General features: G+C 33.8%; 1 protein-coding gene across 1 annotated transcript; it reads left to right on the plus strand.

Moving 5' to 3' along the window:
* Positions 1-13,924: 13,924 nt before the first annotated feature.
* LOC111883302 (uncharacterized) lies at positions 13,925-18,424 on the plus strand. Its single transcript, XM_023879637.3, has 8 exons — positions 13,925-14,306; positions 14,749-14,844; positions 14,976-15,059; positions 15,246-15,406; positions 15,990-16,107; positions 16,231-16,366; positions 16,649-16,827; positions 17,980-18,424. Exons 1-8 carry the CDS (start codon positions 14,061-14,063, stop codon positions 18,217-18,219), a joined length of 1,260 nt encoding a protein of 419 aa, XP_023735405.1. The 5' UTR covers positions 13,925-14,060; the 3' UTR covers positions 18,220-18,424.
* The last annotated feature ends 3,226 nt before the right edge of the window (positions 18,425-21,650 follow it).

A 21,650-nucleotide genomic window follows, 5' to 3' on the forward strand; every position in this document is an offset into this window, starting at 1 on the left:
CTCGCCCTTACCTCTTCCGATGTTGCGAGCCAGCTGGTGCGAAGCTGGCACTCTTATCTGATGACTACGCCCTGCGTAGGTCCGAGGTACGCCCAGCGTACCGAGGCCTCGCAGGGCTATAAAAGGAGGCCGAGATTTCTTCATTTTTCACACCAAAATCACTTCTCTCTCTAGATTTCTTTCTCTCTCTAGGGTTTCTAACCCCCCTAAGCCCTAGTTAAACTCCTAGCACCCTAGGGAAGCCCCGAGGCTCCCGGAGTCCCGAGAAAAAGGAGTTTTTCGGTTTCGAAACGCTGCTCCAATTAAGTCCCGATTTTCGATAAAATTCGCTGTAAGTGTGCTACGCTTACGCAATTTTTAATATAGCTTTCATATAATTATAGGAGTGTTATTAGGTCCTTAAAATAATTATTTGGGCTATTAAAATGAGTTATATCGAGTATTATTAACACTTAATAATACTCGGACTAATGAATTTGCCGCGGTTATCGTTAGACTAAACCCTAGTGGTATCGATACTAGGTTTTATCGAAGGAATATCGTTTTGAGAGTATCGAAGCGCTGTCCGAGTGCTGAGTCACCACCTAATCAAGTGAGTGCATAATCCCTTTCATCTTACACATAGATATGAAGTATTTTAATATAAATTACGTGCTATGTGTGCATATTGTTTGAATACTTGTTTTCTATGCTGGATGAATGATTTATACATGTTTTAAATCATTTAAACTGTATATTTATTTTATATCTACAAATATGTTGGGATAAAACACGGGTAGATGAAATAGTTGGTGAGTGATGAAATAAAATAACGAGAGATAGGTGATGATAGGAAGGTGATGATAATTAGGTGAGGATAGATAGGTGATTATGAATCGGTTATGTAGGATACTATAACCTTGTCCGACAATTTGGAGATGTAGTCATCTACCAGAGTATAGATGGCAACCACGGACTATTATAGACAATCCCGTGGAAACACCAGCAGGCTAGTAACCTGTAGGTGATGAATTCCGAGTTCAGGCGATGTTGCAACTACGTATTCATGCGATGATAGTCTAACCCTTATTATGAAGTACAAGTCTAGGCGATGTTGTGGCTACGTATTCATGCGATGATAGACTAACCCTTATCATGATTTACAAGTCCAGGCGATGTTGTGGCTACGTAATCATGCGATGATACCCTAACTCTTGCTAGACACATATTGAGGGAGTAATCCCCGGATTAGTATTGTCTATGCAATGTAGGCGATGATCCTTAGGTAAAGTTCGTAGGAACAATCAAATAAGGAAATACGATGTAAGGAGATGAGAAGTAAATATGATATAGGAGATGACCCTTGAGATAATATCTTTAGGGAAGACTAAAAGAAGATAATGGGGATGGGTAATTGGGTTGATTGTTTGATTGTTTAAACATAATAACTATATTATTGTGGGTTGAAAACCATATTGTACTCACCAGGTTTCCCAACCTGACCCACTCAGTTTATTTACATCACAGGTGACGATATGAAGTGACATTACACTGAGAGATTTAAAGAGATGTAGATCACTAGAGTAAATAATTGTAAGTTCTGTTTATGCTTATGTTTCTGTATTAAAAATGACATCCCAAACGTTTTAAAATGAAATAAATACGTTTCTTCGAAAATGTTTTAATAACGTATTTATCGTGTTTTTCTGGGAACAAATTCCGCAACATTTTTATGAAAAGAAGTACTCTGATTTTTACAAAGCATAAACAAAATCGGTCTTTTCTGGCCGTGATTTTGGGGATGTCACAAAATATTACCGATCAAGACAAAGCTATGGGCAATGCAATAAAAAACCGTTTCCAAATACTCGACATCGCTTTTGTTCATGGCATATCAGGAAGCGTGAAACTGAGCACCTTCGATCGTATGTTTCCCGTTACAGTGATTTTCAAGATACGCACAGACAATGGATAAATAGTGACACCATTGAACAATTTGAAGCAACATGGGAAGATATGCATATTAAGTATGAACTGGAAAGAAATTGTTGGCTTAGTGACATGTATATCCAACATATACATTGGGCTAAACCCTTCTTGAAGGATACTTTCTTTGCTAGTATGACCACAACCGGACGAAGTGCGAGTATCAATTCATTTTTTGATGGATTTGTTAACTCGAAAACCATGTTGAATGAATTCGTTGTACAATATGACAAAGCAGTTGAGTCACGAAGGGCAGCCGAAGAAGATGAAGACTTCAAGACTATGAACTCGAGACCGGTTCTTTCTTCATTGCATCCAATCGAAGCAAAAGCACGTAAATTTTATACTAGAAAAATGTTTGATACTTTCAAAAAAGAATGGACCGAAGCTATTACCAATTTGACTCACGAGACTATAACAAAAACTACATAATAAAGCACATATAGAGTTGGGTAATTGGATGTTGATAATAAATATTGGCGTATTGTTACCTTCCGTTCTTTAAATCAAGTCAGCATCACATGTTCGTGTTCTATGTATCAGACAAATGGGATTTTATGCAATCATAGATGATATGTGATGAAGAAGAAGCATGTTCAAGAACTACCAAGTCACTATATTTTACGACGATGGACCCTTGATGCTAGGTACAAACTAGGTAGTATTAGTATCGTACTCGGAGAAATATATAATGAAAACGGAGTTAGTGCCTACACATTATTTTGTGTTCACTCGAATTTTACTAAACTAATTGAACAAGCAAGGGACTAGCCTTTGGAGATACAAAAACTCAATACGATATTGATAAGTCTTTTAGATGAACAAGCAAATCGAAAAAATCAATGTCTTTGGAGAATGCATATCAAAGTTCTTGTATGGACATTTTGCAAGTACATATGATATCACAGTTATCTATCCGTGATCCTCTTGGTGCAACTACTACAAAAGGGCGTCCTAAACTTGAAAGTAGAATAAAGTCTTCTTTAGAAGCCCCTAAAAAACAAACATGCTCTTACTGTCAAGGATTGGGTCATTATGCTACTAGTTGTTCAAAAAGAAAGGTAATTATAATAATAATTTAATTTTCATGATTGAGAACTCTAATGAATATATTAACAATTTTTTATATTTTTTTCATGTATCAGGCGGATGAATCGTTGCAAGAGATATGTAACACCGTGAATTTCAAAATAATTTTTCGCAAAGTATAAAAAACATTTTTCATTTAATTTTCATAAAACATCAAGTTTAAAATTCCAATTCACATCATACAAAATCCCAAGATCATATATCATAAAAATCCCATGCGTGTGTACAGATCAAGCCGGCGCCTTCCCACGGTCATCACTAGTACCTGAAACAGACAACACTAACACTGTAAGCACAAAGCTTAGTGAGTTCCCCAAAATACCACATATAACTCATATTAGCCACTCGAGGCTATAACTCTGTGGGTCCGTGCACCCAAACTCTGTGAACCCTCAGGTTCTAACTCTGGGAACCTTCCGGTTCCAACTCTATAAGCATGCACAGCATAAATCACATAGACATCATGCAGTACAACACAAGGCATACACATAACATACACATACTCTGTCACATAACTCTGATTACCTACTCAGGGTAAAGTATAGTGAGAAGACTCACCTCGTATATCTCGATAACTCGTGAATCTTGGAAATCACTCGTGCTCGATCCCCCGAGCTATAATCCTCCTATAACATCATATATCTCTAATTAACACTTTTACCACTAAGGTTAACTACCCCTATCAAGTCAACACTAGTCAACGGTCAACGGTCAACTTTGACCGGACTCAGCGAGTGCACTAGAGCGACTCGGCGAGTCTATACGTTTTCAACAACTCTCTAGGATTCTCTTTTGACACGTCGAGTACTCCCCTGACTCGACGAGTTCCACCTGGCATGAATCGCGGGGCCACCCCGACTCAACTCGCCGAGTCTCAAGAACAACTCGACGAGTTCCAGTTCGACTCAGTCCACCTGTCAACCCTCTCTAACTCTCCCTGACTCACTGAGTTAACCCATAACTCGGCAGGACCACTCGCTGAGTGGTTAAGGACAATCTTCATGCTACTCGCCGAGTCTGTTCTTCGGACTCGGCGAGTCCATGCCATGCATCAACTCAAACTTGCTTCTGAGGTCAGATTCGCTCCAACAACTCATAGATATGGCCCTCCTAAGCTCATTCATCATGTAAAGTCACAGTCTTGGCTACCATGCAACACCTACAAGGCTCTTTTTGAAGAAATGACCTCTAAGATGGCAACCCTAGTCTCCAACCCAAATGGGAGGACATAAAGCATGGCATTAAGGACTCTTTGGACCTGCTAAGGTCCAGATCTAGGCACCATATCCCCATGGGACCTCTCACACTTCAATTACAAAGCAAACAACGCATGAAGAAACCCTAGATCTAACCATATCAACCAAAAACACAGAAATAAGCTCTGAATGATACCTCAAGAAGCTCCCCTGACGAAATGGAAGTAGATCCAAGCTCCCCAACTCTTCTAGCTTGACTTTCCCCTTCCTTTCTTGCAATTACACACAAATTTGGTGAATAATGGCCTCTTATCTCACTCACAAGAATTCTCAGCTGCTTTGGTGCTCTCAAGATCAAGGTAGCCGCAATGAAGGGCCATAAGGTCCTTTAAATAGGGCTTAGGACCGGGAAATTAGGGTTTCATTAAACAGCACGGACTCGCCGAGTCCATCCTTTGGACTCGCCGAGTCCAGGCGCGAACCCGCGTCCAGAACCGCAATCCTACTCGGCGAGTTTGAGCTCCAACTCGCCGAGTCCCCTCACAAAACACCAAAAATTATATGATTAAAAGATACCTAGAAATCCGGGCTGTTACAAGATATAATGATGATATGTGTTGTTTATGCGGGCAAACGAAAAACTAGATGCTTCATGACATTTTTTTGGTTAACTGCACCTTTTTCATGTTTTAGACACAAACAATGTATGAATAATCTTGAAGTTATTGATGCTTCTTACCAATTTTAATGTTTTCGAATGAAAGTTGTTGATTGCTTATGATTAGTGTGATTATAATTGAAATTTGGTTGCCACTATGTGTTTCAAAAGCAAATATGAGGATATTTTATGTAAAAAAAATGGAAGTATGATGTATTTTGTAAAAAAAAAAAAAAAGTATGATGGTGTGAAAAAACGAAATTATGAGGGTATTTTGTGAAAAAAACGGAAGTACGATGGTATTTTGTGTAAAAATGAAATTATGAGGGTATTTTGTGAAAAAAAAACGAAATTATGAGGGTATTTTGTGAAAACACGAAATTATGAGGGTATTTTGTAAAAAAACGGAAGTACGATAGTGTTTTGTGAAAAAAAATGAAATTATGAGGGTATTTTGTGAAAAAAAAAACAGAAGTATCATGGTATTTTGTGAAAAAAATGGAAGTACGATGGTATTTTGTGAAAAAAGAAAATTATGAGGGTATTTTGTTGAAAAACGGAAGTACGATGGTATTTTGTGAAAAAACAAAATTATGAGGGTATTTTGTGAAAAAAAAATGGAAGTATGATGTTATTTTATGAAAAAAAAACAAAATTATGAGGGTATTTTGTGAAAAAAACGAATGTGCGATGGTATTTTGTGAAAACACAAAATTATGAGGGTATTTTGAGAAAAAACGGAATTATGATGGTATTTTGTGGAAAAACAAATTTATGAGGGTATTTTGTGGAAAAAAACGAATATGCGATGGTATTTTGTGAAAACAAAATTACAAGGGTACTTTGTGAAAAAAAACGGAAGTAAGATGTTATTTTGTGAACAAACAAAATTATGAGGGTATTTTGTTAAAAAAAACAGAAGTATGATGGTATTTTGTGAAAAACAAAATTATAAGGGTATTTTGTTAAAAAAAAAAAAAAAAAAAAAAAAAAAAAAACAGAAGTATGATGGTATTTTTGTGAAAAAACGAAAAACGATGGAATTTCGTGAAAAAACGAAATTATGAGGGTATTTTGTGATAAAAACGGAAGTACGATGGTATCTTGTGAAAGAGGATAGTTTCGGTTAAAAAAGAAAATAAGTTGTCATTTTGTGTTCAAAACTATACTTTAATACAGTTTTGGGTGAAAATGAAATAAAGTTGTCATTTTGGGTTCAAAACGGATCTTTTCTGCAATTCTATGTTAAAAATGAAAGTAGGTTGTCATTTTGGTTAATGTTGTGTTAATCTACACATAAGTTTGATGGTATTTAAAATTGTTGGATGATTTTGCCCCTATCCCAAAGGTGGTAATCCTCAAGAACTTAAGGACAGGGAAGTTCAAGTCACATAAACAATACGACCAAAAGCGAAGAATCTCAATTGCTAATTTTGATTAAAAATGATAAACATAAGTACATTTCTCATTTTAGAAAAAGAAAGGGTAAGTAAACTGTTATACAACAACCACATCTACAATTCTAGAGTTTGTTTTTGTTAAGATCCTTTGATCCCAAATCTTTTGGGCTCTTAATATGTCATTATGTCCATCATTATGCCAAAATGATTTCCAGATCATGGAACCTGCAACAAGGGTATTTCAGTCATTAGTTAGTAAGGTTGTGTAGAGGTATAGATGACTAGGAGGGTATTTCGGTAACCTGCAACTAGACTTCTTTTTTGCGTTGGAAGTGTCCACAACATCATTGTTGGATCAAAGAGCCATGACATATGCACTCACTCTACAACAAAAAAATAATATATATCACTGTTAAGAGAGAAACTTGACACACACTTGAACAAACTTTAGAACAAGTATAATTGCGGAATAGTTAATCTCAAAGGATCATAAAAGCTCAACAATATTAATAAGTTAGAGTTAGATAATTAGAGAGTTAGGTGCAGAAATGTAAAGAAATATAAATGACAGCAGGTGTTATATCAACTATACACATAAGTTGATTCTTAATAAGGAATGCAATCAAAGCAGGTTAGTATATGAGATCAAACTTAGTGATTAAGTCAAGAATGACTTGCTCCGAAGAGAGATGATATCTAGTTGTGATATGGTGAGTTTGGACAATAAGAAAGAGATTTTATTTCGTACACATAATATAAGGGTATTTTAGGAAATCACCATTCGGGCGCTGGCTGATCGTACACATTGCTCTGCTCTGCTCTTTTCAAAACCTTTTTACTCTTTTAGAAAATTTTTGTTTATTTCGAAAAATTCCTCAAATCCCCAGTTTGAGTTCAAATGCTCTCGAAGGTGCATCTGAATCCTTCAAACCAAGGCTCTGATACCAACTTGTAACACCGTAATTTTTCAAACAATTTTTCACATTTTCAAAACATACTTTCATTCATAAATATTATAAAAATATCATTGTATCACATATCAATCCATAGAAACACAATCCCAAGATCATAATGTATAAAAATTCCTTATGTGTGTATTGATCATGTCGGCGTCTTCCTACGATCCTCACTAGTACCTGAAACACATAACACAACACTGTAAGCATAAATGCTTAGTGAGTTCCCCAAAATACCCATATAACACATATTAGCCACTTGAGGCTATAACTCTGTGGGCTCTCTGGCCCTAACTCTGTGGACCCTCTGGTCCTAACTTTGTGAACTATGGAATACACACATTATAAATCACTTAGAAATAATGTAGTGCAACACATCACATAAATAGCACACAAGATACTCTAGCACATAACTCTAATTACCACTCAAGGTAAAGTATAGTGAGAAGACTCACCTCGGATAACTCGGTAACCCTCGAACTCTGAAATACTGCACTAGCCTCCGCCTAATCACATAATAATTACTCTAATTAATACAACTTCTAAAGGCTAGGCTAACTCCTCTAGATTCTCTAAGAAGGGTAAAAGACCATTCCACCCTTATAATGGCTGAAAAGTGCAAACATTGACTAATCCCTAAAAGTAAACGAAGTCAACGGTCAAACTTTGACCAGACTCGTCGAGTGTACTCAGGCGACTCAGCGAGTCCACACTGGTCCTCTGAATCCTTCCCAGCCCCACTTGGCACAACGAGTTCCCTCTCCACTCGTCGGGTTACTCAACAACGAATCGCGGGGAAACCCCCATTCTACCCTTATGATGGCAACCTATGTCCATTTCCTCCATAGAACCACAGAAAGCAGAATGGTTCAGGCTCCATGGACATCATAAGGTCCAGATCTAGAGTTTAGCACTCAATGGGACACTATACTCAACTATACGAGCCATAAAAGGGGTATAGAAAACCCTAAATTCAATGCTCTTAAGCAACACAGAAGGATAGGATCGAATAGCTACCTCAAACTTGAAGATCCAAGCTGAAAACCCACTGAAATGCAATCCTCTTGACCTCCCATTGCTGGAAACACTTTCTCCTTTGCAAAATCACACCAAAAATGATCAAAATAGCTCGATCTCTCTCACCACTCGATCAAGCTTTCTAGGGTCTCTCTCTCAAGACTGGTAGCCGCAAATGGAGGCCATAAAGGCCTTTAAATAGGACACAGATCCTGAGAATTAGGGTTTCAATCCACAGCGCGGACTCGTCGAGTCCACCATTTCCGACTCGTCGAGTCCGTTCATTAATCCAGTCAGCAATCACGATCCCACTCGACGAGTCTACGACTCAACTCGTCGAGTCCCTCTCTTTTACTCAAAAAAATAAATGATAGAATATAATACCTGGAAATCCGAATGTTACAAGAAGACAGTTTGTTACTTTGTTTGACCGCATCCACGTTGCAACAATTTCACGTTGGTCATTTATGTAGTTCAAAGTCTATCCAATTCTTCCATTCAAGTGGTCACGAGAATTAACAACCAATCTACACAATCGACTTTCCAAATTCCAATGGCTTCATCTTCTTCGCATATAGCTCAACTTTAACCCCTCTTATCCAGTAACAACAAAAACCACATTTCGTCTCTCTGTGCTTTCACCTCCGACTTCTCATCACCATCTTCCGTTAGGAAGTTCTTCTACAAAAAGAAGTTTGCTTCCATTATCACGACCATGACACAACCACAGAGAAACGTGATGCAGTATAACCAAGTTGGGGATTCTAACCTTGTAGTCAGTGAAATCACTTTTGTCACTATGTGTTCCTTTTTTCATCAAATTTTCCAGCTCTTATTTGTTCCTTTCGTTTTTATGAATCTAATTTTTGGTTAGCTAATTGTGGATTATCAATGCATCTGCATTTAACTTAGAAATTTGACATTTGGGGATACAAATTTCGGCTGTAGTTCTTTCTTTTCTATTTAATTTCCAATTCTATGTGTAGGCAACTCTAGTAATCTAATGTTAAATGTTGGTTCTTCCAATAATGTATTGGATAAATCAAGCTTGTGGCATTGTCATCATAGGCATATAAAAAAAGAAACGCATCCCTAAGCTCCAAAAGGATGGGATCTTGGAATCATTTGACCTAGAGTCAAACGATGTATGCGTGTTTTGCTTACTTAGCAAGGTGACAAAAGCACCTTTTACAGGAAACTGTGAACAAGGCAAGCATCCGTTGGACTTAATCCACACCGATGCATGTGGACAACTCAGACCTACCACAAGGCATAATGAATGTTACTTTGTGACTTTTACTGGTGATTTTAGTAGATATGGCTATATCTACTTAATGGAGTCCTCATAAAGATCTCCACCTCTACTCCATCAGCCTTCTCCCTACAAAATCCGAACCCTAGTCAACATTGATCTTTAGAATCAAGCATCATTGTTCCTCTTTTTTATGCAAGAACCCTTCTACTCCTTCGTCGATGTTTCCCTTCCAACACCTCTGATCGCTCATTCTTTCATCTGATATCGACGAACAAGATCGATTCATACCATACCCATTGATTTTAAAGGTGAGAAATTGATTTTCAGATTCCTTTTTATTACCTTTTTAAGATATTCCTTTGATTAATTTGGACATCTAGACTTTTGTCCCATATAGATCATATCTAAGATTTAAATGTAATAAGGTTTGTCAATTTTGAGTTCTTTCATTCAAGAAAAAGTTATCTGCATTTCAGCGGTGGTTCTCAACGAAAATGGCAGCATCGACGGTGGTTTCCGATGAGAGTACCACTGAAGTACCCTTTTCCAATGGAGGACTTCGTGGAAGTATGTAGAGAGAGTGATTTAGAAATGGGGGGGGGGGGGGGGATAAGTGGGTGGGCTCTTCTTTTATTTTAATTAATGAAAAAAAATTAACATAAATATAAAAAGTTAAAAACAAATATAAGGAGTATAATAGTTTTTTTTTAAGTTGACAGAGATCAAAACCACACAAGATATCTAAAAAAACCACACAAGATATCTAAAATTGGACAACTATGCACTATCATAGTTTTTTTTGGATAAAACCATATATTTTTTTTACAATCAGAGAGACCATTTTTACAATTTTGTCTTTTGATAATAACGAAGTTGCAAAAATGTTCCTTATGGTATGTCAAAAATTGACATTTTTTTCCAAAAAGTTTTGAAGTTGCACCACCGATCCAAAAAATGACTTTTATTACAAATTTGGTCAATTTTTTTTGAAAAGTCTTAAAATGATTAATTTACCCTTTTGAATTTTGTTTTCTTATTTTTATATTAATACAAACAAAAAAAAACTTATCTCTCTCTCTCTCTCTCTCTCTCTATATATATATATATATATATATATATATATATATATATATATATATATATATATATATATATATATATACATACGAGTAGGATCAAATGAGAACACAAAAAAGGTTGAGAACGCGAAAACAAAGTATATTCATTTGCGATTCTATGTATTCATTTGTGGAGAAATGATAAATTTTTACACATTTAATTTCAATTGAAGAGAAAAAACATATTCATGTTGATTATGCGTAAAATTTTATCATTTCTCCACAAATGAATACATGGAATCAGAAATGAATATACTTGTTCTCGCGTTCTCAACCTTTTAGGTGTTCTCATTTGATCTTTTCTCTCTCTCTCTCTCTCTCTCTCTCTCTCTATATATATATATATATATATATATATATATATATATATATATATATATATATATATATATATATATATATATATATATATACAGGGCCGGCCCAAGACGATTGGAGGCCGAGGGCAAAATAAAAAATGGGGCCCTTTCGTCGTATATTACACTATTTTATACATACATAACAATACATTTAAATTTGTACACCATAGAAATGGGAAAACTAAAAGTACAATGCTATTAGAAGTACAAAAATACTAAAGTCCCATCCCCTTTATTTCTTCATTAACTTGTTCAGTTCTGTATTTGTACATAAGTTGTTGACCTCCGACTGAAGTAGATTTATCATCGACAAAAAGTTTTTATGTGAATTGCTTAAATCCAGAATACTTGTTGTTAATAACCTGTAAGTAGTTGAAAAAACAATACAACAAGAGAAAATTCTACACATATCAAAAACATAGAAATAGAAATAAAAAAGAGTACCATTCATAAATCAAAAATAAGAATATTAACATTACAAATCGAAATTAAGCAATGAAGTTCAAGAACTGTCTCTAACTCAAAAATATTAACATTTGATTATGTCTCTAACTTGAACAGCCTCATAAAAATCGAATTTCAAAAAATAATAAGAAATTTCAAGAGCGATAGAACATACAAAGATTCACAGTCATATTATCAGAAATCAATTTCACCTCTAACAATCGATTCTGAAAACTGAACCTTCAAATTTCTAGCAATTGAGAAAGAAATCCAATTGAAGCGGTAACTGGAACTCTCGATTCAAATCTCTAGGCCAGATTCCTAAAATAAATCAAATAAACTGGTTAACTTCCTATTGGTGCTATATTAGAAAAAGGAAATCGACAACAAGAAGGGAAACAATAGAGTTTCCCGTTTTCTGAAATCGTGAAAAGAACAAGACATAATCAGTCTCTCAATTCTAAAATAACATTCGATTCGCTAATGGTTGTTGTGGACGAATTCAGAAAATCAAAAAAGAGTGAAAGAAATTGATTAACTTGAAATCTTGAATAAGAAATAGAAGAATGATCGTTAACTCTTGCTTTTAGAGAAGACATAGTTTGGGTTTTCCATGACAATGTTTGGATTTTCTATAGAAATCTGACTTTTGAAGAGTTACGACGCCTTAGAATTAGGACGCACGACAGTAAGTCTCGTTCTCTCCCACGCTCCATCTTTTGGATTAGTTCCTGATCAGAGTATTGGGGTTTGTAGTAGTCCAAAGACTAAAAAGTAATGGGCTCCTAATATATGACCAAAATAACAAGTTAAAAATTGGGGCCATGTAGCATTTGGGGGCCCGGGGCGGTCGCCCAGCTTGCCCATGCCCACGGGCCGACCCTATATATATATATATATATATATATATATATATATATATATATATATATATATATATATATATCACCTTATCAATAACCTCTCTTTTTATTCTATTTCTATCTAACCATTTTTGCAATTTTGTCTTTTATAATTATAATCGAATAATTGTTTCTTATTTTATGTATATAAATTAAAGAAGCGATATATTTGTATTTATATTTTTTTTGTGTGTGATATTTTATATATAATATATGTTTTAAAAACAATTAATTAAATAAATTAGTGTTATAGAATATTTTATATAGACAAGGATAGGTTAACTAGATATATAAAAAAAAGTTATTAAAAATCAAAATTAATAAAATAATAAGCTGGATAATTATTTTAAGTTATAACATATATATATATATATATATATATATATATATATATATATATATATATATATATATATATTCTAATTAGTATTTTCTAAAGTAATAAACCATAAAATATAGGCCAGACAATCGTGTCGTGTTCGAGTTGGCGTGTCGCGGGTTGGCGGGTCAAAATATGCCAACCCAAACACGACCTATTTAAATATACAAGTCATGGGTTGGCGGGTCACAGGTTGGCGGGTTTGGAACATAAACTCATATATGACCCGCCAGCCCATTTATTTATACGGGTTCACAGGTTGGCGGGTTCATGAGCCAGATTTGGATTCGTGGGTCCGAATTTTAGACATTTAAGTCTTAAACATCTAAATTAAAAGTAAAAACATTCATAGAAACATGTTACATACTTAGTCTTATAGGTTACGACTTACGACCTTAGACCATCCACCACGAGTCAAAATGTCAAAACAGTTAAATGGTCTATGAATCAATGATATATATTATATAATACTTATTAAATATTAATACTTGATACATAAATACATTTAAAAATAAAATAATTTTTTTATTAAGAATATAAACGGGTTGGCGGGTCAACCTGTTTATTTTTTGAGAAACTCATATATGACCCGTTTAATAAACGGGATGGCGGGTTAGCGGGTTGGTGGGTTGAAAAACTCAACCCAAACCCATTTATTTCGTGTCGTGTCGCGTGTCGTGTCGATAATTGCCAGCCCTAATAAAATACTTAATATTAATATAAGATAATTTATTTATTTATTTTTTGAGTAAATTATACGAACGGTCCCTATGGTTTGGGGTAATTTGAGCACTTGGTCCCTAACTTATATTTTTAACTCGAAAGGTCCCTACAGTTTGTTTTTGTTACGTGTTTGGTCCATACTGTTTGTTTTTGTTATGTGTTTGGTCCTGTCTTACCTAAAAAGACTATTATTTAAATAAAAAAAAATGGTGGAATAGGTAAGGAAATATGAGGGGGTGGGGTTGGGGGTCTTTTTATTTAAATAAACTAAAAATTCAAGGGCAAAATAGTCTTTTTAGGTAAGACAGGGACCAAACACGTAACAAAAATAAATAGTAGGGACCTTCCGAGTTAAAAAAATAAGTTAGGGACCAAACATGCAATTTACCCTAAACCATAGGGATCATTCGTGTAATTTACTCTTTTTTTTTTTCTAGAAAGAAGAATAACGATGAATGAAGCAAACTTGTGTTTGACAGCATCCACATTTCAACAATCCCTCGCCGGTCACTCGTATAGTTCCAAGTCTATCCTATTCTTCCATTCAACTGGTCGCCAGAATTAACCACCGATTTGCACAATCGACTTTCCAAATTCCAATGGCTTCGTCTTCTTCGCCTGTAGTTCAACTTCAACCCCTCTTCTCCAATAACAACAACAGTCGCCTTTCGTCTCTCCATGCCTCCACCTCCGACTTCTCATTACCATCCTCCGTTAGGAAGTTCTTCTACAAAAAGAAGTCTGCTGCCACCATCACAGCCATGGCACAACCACAGAGAAGCGCGATGCAGTATAATCAAGTTGGGGATTCCAACCTTGTAGTCAGTGAAATTACTTTCGGCACAGTGAGTTTCTTCCTTTTTCATCAAAATTTTCCAATTCTCTTTTCTTCCTCTCGTCTTTATGAACCTAATTCTCGCTCACCTAATTGTGTATTATCAGTGTATCTGCATTTAACCAAGAAATTTCACATTTGGGGATACAAATTTTCGGCTGTAGTTCTTTCTTTTCTATTAAATTTTCCAATTCTCTGTTTTTTTTCGCTGATTATCATTTATCACATGCCATCATTTTAAACAATTGATAATGCTGGCTATAAACCATGGAGAAATCACTCTGCTGGCAGTTGATTCTTGAAAGTACTTAATCCACTTTGATGTTCTTATCCTTCAAAGTTCAAACAATCGATTCTTGCAAGTATTCAGCTTATATATTTTGTCATTAAATTCTTTTCATAACACCGAAATGTAAACTTCTGAAAAATTGCTATTTCATGCTAAATTCCAGATGACATTTGGGGAACAGAACACAGAGAAGGAGGCCCACGAAATGCTTTCCTATGCAGTGGAGCATGGGATTAATACTCTAGACACTGCAGAAATGGTAAGAAACAATGATTCAGTAGTTACATTACATGTTTTTTCTCCTCAAGTCTTAATTTCATTACTTGACTAATTTGGAAAGCTACCTGTTTTTTTAACCACTTTTGTACCTTCTTTGCATTTTTATCAAAGTATCCAGTTCCAGTGAAGAAGGAGACGCAAGGGCTAACAGATATTTACATTGGAAATTGGATGAAATCTCGACCTCGTGACCAGGTACTTTTCCTTTGTATCTGTTTAATCACAGTCTTTTTGTAGCACATTTTTGAATATTTAAACCATAGCTTATTCAACTGAATATTGAAATATTCAAAAATAAGAAGTTTAGTTATGTATTTTACAATAAATAAAACATTTAAATTAAAAAAAAATGTTTTCACTTTGGGATTTTGTATATTGCAGATTATATTAGCCACTAAAGTATCTGGATACTCAGAGAGAGCAACTTACCTTCGAGACAATGGAGAAGTTGTGAGGGTTGATGCTGCAAATATTAAAGAAAGTGTGGAGAAAAGCTTGAAACGTCTTAATACTGATTACGTTGATTTACTACAAATTCATTGGTAATTTTATTATTTTTGGAAATTTTATTTTCACAAGTTTTTTTCAAAAAATGTAAAATTTGTTTTTTGTTTAAAGTACAATGAGCTTTTTTTTTTTTGTTATAACTTATTTGGGGTTTAATGAGCTTTGCTTTATTTTTATTTTTGTAAACACAAGTTTGTTAATTATAATTAAATTAATGTATAGAATAGAGTTCTAAAACTATACACTCCATGTATGCATCTACGGGATAAATGTAAAATGACCATTTTACCCTTATGTCTAGAAGTAATGCCAAATAAAATATAAATTTTCATTTAAAAACTTATACTTATTAATTCGAACCACAAGGGATTGAAACATTCTTCAACCCCACAACAAATTTCATAACTTTTTTACAAATTTACCCTCGTTATTTTGATTTTTTTCATAATTTCTTCCATATTCTTAAGTGTCCAATCGTGGTCTTCTCCATTTGGTTTGAATTTTCTATTTTTATCTAAACATAGTGTATTATATACATTATTAATTGAGTACATTATAAATTATTTATTCATTACTAATTCAAATAACATCTTAACCTTGTTCCTAATTCCTCTATAGGCCAGATCGATATGTGCCATTGTTTGGTGAGTTCTTTTATGATCCTTCCAAATGGAGGGCAAGTGTGTCATTTGTTGAACAACTCAGAGCCTTTCAAGAACTCATTAATGAAGGAAAGGTAATGAATATAATGATGATACACTTTCTTTATTTCACTTTCACTTTATAGATTTTTGAATCAAAACTATTACTTTGGTGTTTTTTGTAATAATTTTTAATAATGAGTTATTTGTATGTGTAGGTGAGGTACATTGGTGTTTCAAATGAAACTTCATATGGAGTAATGGAATTCATTAATGCTGCAAAAGCTGAAGGACTTCCAAAGATTGTTAGCATTCAAAACAGTTATAGTCTGCTATCAAGATGCAAGTTTGAAGGTATGTCATTCTATCATGTCATCATCTACCTAAAAGATGATGTATTACATTGCAAATTTTTATCTTATAACTTGTTATTTCCTTCATTTCTCATTTTGTGGGAAATCTGTTAATGATTGCTACTAATGGATACGAATTCCCTTAGGGGCTTTGGTTGCAATATCTAATAATAAAAGGAAGAAACCAACAAACTACAATGTTAATAATAGCGCTTAGAAAGGATATTTATGTCATTTTAGAAAATGAAGGAAGGTTAGAGTTGAATTATTTCGATTTTTGCAGTTGATCTTGTTGAAGTATGTCACCCAAAGAACTGCAATGTTGGCTTACTTTGTTATTCGCCATTGGCTGGTGGATCTTTAACTGGAAAGTATTTGGATTTAGAATCTGAAGCTTCTAAAAAAGGAAGGCTTCAGCTTTTCCCTGGATACATGGAAAGATACAATAAATCCATTTCCAAGGTACTATTCTTTTCATCACCTTTACTTCTATTATCTTATCATCATTCAACTATTATTGCTTTACCCATAATAGGAATGTACAAATATTTTTTTTTTACATACTTCTGTTATTAATATAGAAATACAAGTATTTTGCTATTATGTGTGAAGAAATATAAGTGGATTAATATTATGATTTACCATATTGCTATTATAGGTTAAAATGTAAGTAAGTAAATATTAATACACTATCATGGGTAAAGAAATGCATATACATTGTTATTATTAGTAAAAGTTTAAGTACATTGCTCGATATTGGTAAAAAGAGTAAAGTACATTGCAATTTCTAATAATTTACCTATACATTAACAAACCATTGTTATTTTATTCGACATGTATTATATCTTAAATCCCCAATATTTTTTTCCTTCGTAACATTTGTCACCTTGTTCATTTGTAGGCATGTCCCTAAATCTTGCAACACTTCCTTTTTTGGGAGTGCAAACATGTCAAAATTACCTAATTGCCCATTATCGTTACAAACAAAATTGGTGGTATCGAGCTGTCCATAAGATTTCTCCGAGTCTTCATTTAAGATTGCATTTGTTACATAGGACATGACTGGAAGAGTTGGCAAGCTTTCTAGGGCTATTTTTTGTGATGAGGATGAGGAGGGCATTTACGTCTTTTGCATACATGAGAGATCAAGAGCGAGTCCCTATCCCACCTTTTGGGTCATTTGTCTTTGTATCAGTCATAGTCTCGGTCCAATAGATGATAAACACAGTACAAAGTCATTTGTCTTGTTCTATGTAAGACATAACATGACAACAAGTTTTACTGTGTTTGGTGTATATTGGACTGAGACTGAGACTGATATTAATGAGACAAAAATTTGCAATTTTGTGTCCCATCCAAAAAGGTGGGACACAAACTTGTTCTCAATCTCTTATCTATGCAAAAGACGTAAATACCCTCCTCATCCTTATATTGAAAATTTCCTTAGAAAGTTTGTCTAGTCCCATCCAAACATCCAATCTAGTGTTAGCACCGGATAATTTACGAATAGTCAAGCAATTTCCATAGACTATGTGTCAAGTATTACATTTATCATGAAAAATCAACTTTACCGATTTGTTTTTTTTTTTCACATTTTCTATTTTAAAATGTCAGGAAGCTACGGCACAATACATTGAAATGGCGAAGAAACATGGTTTAAGTCCGGTTGAGCTGGCACTTGGATTTGTGAGAGACCGTCCATTCATGACAAGCACAATCATCGGTGCAACATCCGTTGAACAATTAAAAGAAGATATTGATGCTTTTTTAACAACACAGAGACCTTTATCACCCGATGTCATGACAGATATCGAAACTATCTTCAAGAGATACAAAGATCCAACAATCCTTTAGACACCGAGGCTTTATTTTTTCACCTTTTTGGATTGATTGTTGAGAGTTTGTTGTACTATATGTTTAAAAATGCATTTTTTGTACATATAAATAATGAACAACCGGAATTGTCATTGAAAACTAAGGGTTTGTGCTTTTAGTTGCTTGCAAGTTGGAGGATATTTTTTTGTATGGGTTATGCAAAAAATAATAATGTACTTTCATATATTCTTTGTATTGTGGGATTCTGCCTATCTTTTTTTTTTCTTTTTCTTTCGGTTACATCATTTTAGTTTCGTTTTTTTTTTCTTATTTAAGCTTTGTTATTTTTTTCTCTTATCATAGCAGTCGGAACTCATTTCTATTTGGAAATCAAAATCTATCGAAATCAGTTATTGCTTAAATAGAAAATCGAATCGTGTTTTGGAAACAACTGTCCAACCCTAATTAGTTTTTAAAGAGAACAATGATCTCAATATCCTAACTTTGTCATTTTTTAATCAGGTAAATTATAAATAGAGAAAATTACAAAATAGTCATTAAAATCGCAGGTGGGTTTAGGGACTTGTACGTTTGTAAGTGGGTTTTTTTATTTTTATTTTTTTCGTATAAATACTTGCAACTTCACACTAAAATCGTGCAATTTCCTCTGCCATCTACCTGCGATTTTGTGTAATTTTTTTTAAGAAATTGATAGAGTTTAACTACGAAACAACAATATTATATATAAAGTTTTGTAAAAATTTATCACTTTAGTTGTTATTTCTTTGGAAATTGATAGAGTTTGATTACTAAGAGGGGCGCTTTAGAGTGATAGATAAAATACGTTACGATTAATAAAATATCCTAAAGGATAATAAGATAGGATCGATAATATTCTAAAAGATAATAAGATAAGATCGACAAATATCCTATAAAGATAGTAAATTAGGATTAGTAAAGTACTCTAAAAAGATAGTAAGCCAGGGTTCATAAAATATCTTAAGAAAGGTTGTTCTAAAAGTAAAATGATTTTTGATTTAATACAACCAAATAAAGCATAAAACTATAAAGACCTATGAACTCACCAATATTATGTTAACGTTTTCAAAATACATGCATTATTTGGGAGATGAGTGTGGAGGATAGGTAGGAGGAGGAGGATGTCATAAAGGAAGCTTGTTGGAGTTATTTATGTATGTTTACTTTCTAGTTATGATAGGGTTGTGTGATTGAACCATCAAACAATGTAATTCCAAATCATTTATAATAAATAATTATATTTTATGTGATATATCGTTGTTTATTGTTCTATATATATTGGCCTCAATCCAATTGTCCCTACGTCACACACTCCGGCATTTCCGCCGCCGAACAGGGGTGTTACAATTCTTTTGGAAAATGAGTTTTAGATTGTTGGGAAAACTTCTTTTCATGAGCTAGTGAATTTCTTTGTTGTAATTTCTATTATTTCTGAAAATCTCTTCCTTTCTTTCAATAAGCTTTATTTTAAGCTTTCTTTTTGAAAATTTCTTCTTTTAAATCAGATTTTTCAACATTATTCTCAAAAGTTTGAGTCTTCATTTTTTGATTTTTCAAAACATCTGGTATAAACTTATCACAACATTTCTCATAATTGTCTTCGATATCAAATTGAGTACCTTTCACAACCCAAATACCTGATTTGTTATTTTTTATTATCTTTTGAAAAAGATTTTTGAGTCTTTTGACGTTGAAAAGTTTTTGTTATTTGATTCAAACCATTTTCCACAACATTTTGGTTCGAATAAAAACCTTCATCAGACACTTTCAAGATATCTTTTTTGAACAATTCATTCAACATAGCATAAACATTATCACCATTTCCTTTTGTAACAAAAACTTGATTTATAACATCTTTATTAAATTGTGGATAAAGAACTGAGTTTGTTCAAGAAAATGTTTTCTTTTTTCTTTTAAAACTTTTGTGTATTCCTTTGAATCCTTAAACACTTGTGCTTCAACAGCTCGTGGAATTTCTTTTTCACTAGAATCATTCACACTTTCACTTTCATAGTTTGTTATGTCTTCGAAAATAACAGACTCTTGATAGTGATCAGTTTTTATTATCAAATAGGAATCATTGTTTAGCTTCGACTTTGAATCATCATTTTCTTCTTTCTTTAGCTAACGACGTGATTTTAATGGCATACAATTTTGAGCAATCTACACATTCCTCCTCCTCAATTTCACTGATATTATTAGAATCATCTTCGATATTAGCATAATTATGTTGATTACTTTGTGTCGAAGTCTCAGTTTGTTCAAAATTTTCATTTGTTCATTTTCAGACAATGAATCATCAATATCAACCAAATCACCAGCATCCAAACAATCATTGATATTAACAATATCATAAGCATACAAATCATTAGGAACTTGATCATACTTAGCAACCTTACTCTCACAATCATCTGTAATCTCATCAACTAATTCTCGCTTAAAATTTATGAAAGGGAGTAATTTTCGGTGCTGTTCCTTACAAATATCTGATGAATGATAGAGATGAGTAAGTTTACCATACATCCTTTTTGTTGTGTTACAATATATGTTTCTTTGTTTAACTAGAAAACTATTAGACACTCTCACAGAATCTCTATCTATCATGATATTTGTAATTTTCAAGTCTAAGCTATTTATCCTGGCCTTTTTCTCATCCAATTTATTCTTGACTTCATAAAGCAAACCTTTATTTTTCTCCAATTCGCTACTCATGGAAATCAGCATATCATTCAAGTAAGAACATGTATCATCAAAATAAGATAAAATAGCATTGTAAGAATTTAAAGGAACGTTAAGAGAGATAAGGAGTTCGTGTACCTTCTTAGTTATGGGAGACTTCGAAGTTGTTGACACAAAACATATTCCCTCGATGACTTCTTCTTCCTCATCACTCTCTTCTTCACTCTCCTTCTCAAACTCTTCGAACATGTTATTCTTCTCAAAATGATCACCATAGTGCATACATACCTCTATGCGTCAGATGATGCATCTCCTCTTCATTAGAACCAAAAGACCAAATCTGGTAAGTTCCATCATCATCATTTGAATTGTTCGCTGTCATGGAGAGATTCTTTGACTTTGCATGAAGCTCTTCGATTTTCACTGAACAATAAGCTTCGTCTTTTACTCTCTCCTTCTTCTCCTCTTACTTCCTCAACATGTAATCCTGTGCAAGATGGTTTTGCCCATTACAATAATTGTAGTCATAACCAGAATCTTCTTTTAGTTTCTTCTCAATCTTCTTTTCTTCTACCTTTTCAACACTCTTTTGATATTTTTTTTTCTTTTTTTGCTTAATTTTAAATAAATCGGCCTATTACCTGATGATTAACGTTTATGTTGATTGAGACATTGAGTTATTTTAAGTGGATTGAGACATACCTTATATTTTAAGTTGATTGACACATTGAGCTATTCTAAGGTATGTCCTT

This window comes from Lactuca sativa, chromosome 3 (assembly GCF_002870075.4).
Source record: "Lactuca sativa cultivar Salinas chromosome 3, Lsat_Salinas_v11, whole genome shotgun sequence".
NCBI classification, from domain to species: Eukaryota; Viridiplantae; Streptophyta; class Magnoliopsida; order Asterales; family Asteraceae; genus Lactuca; species Lactuca sativa.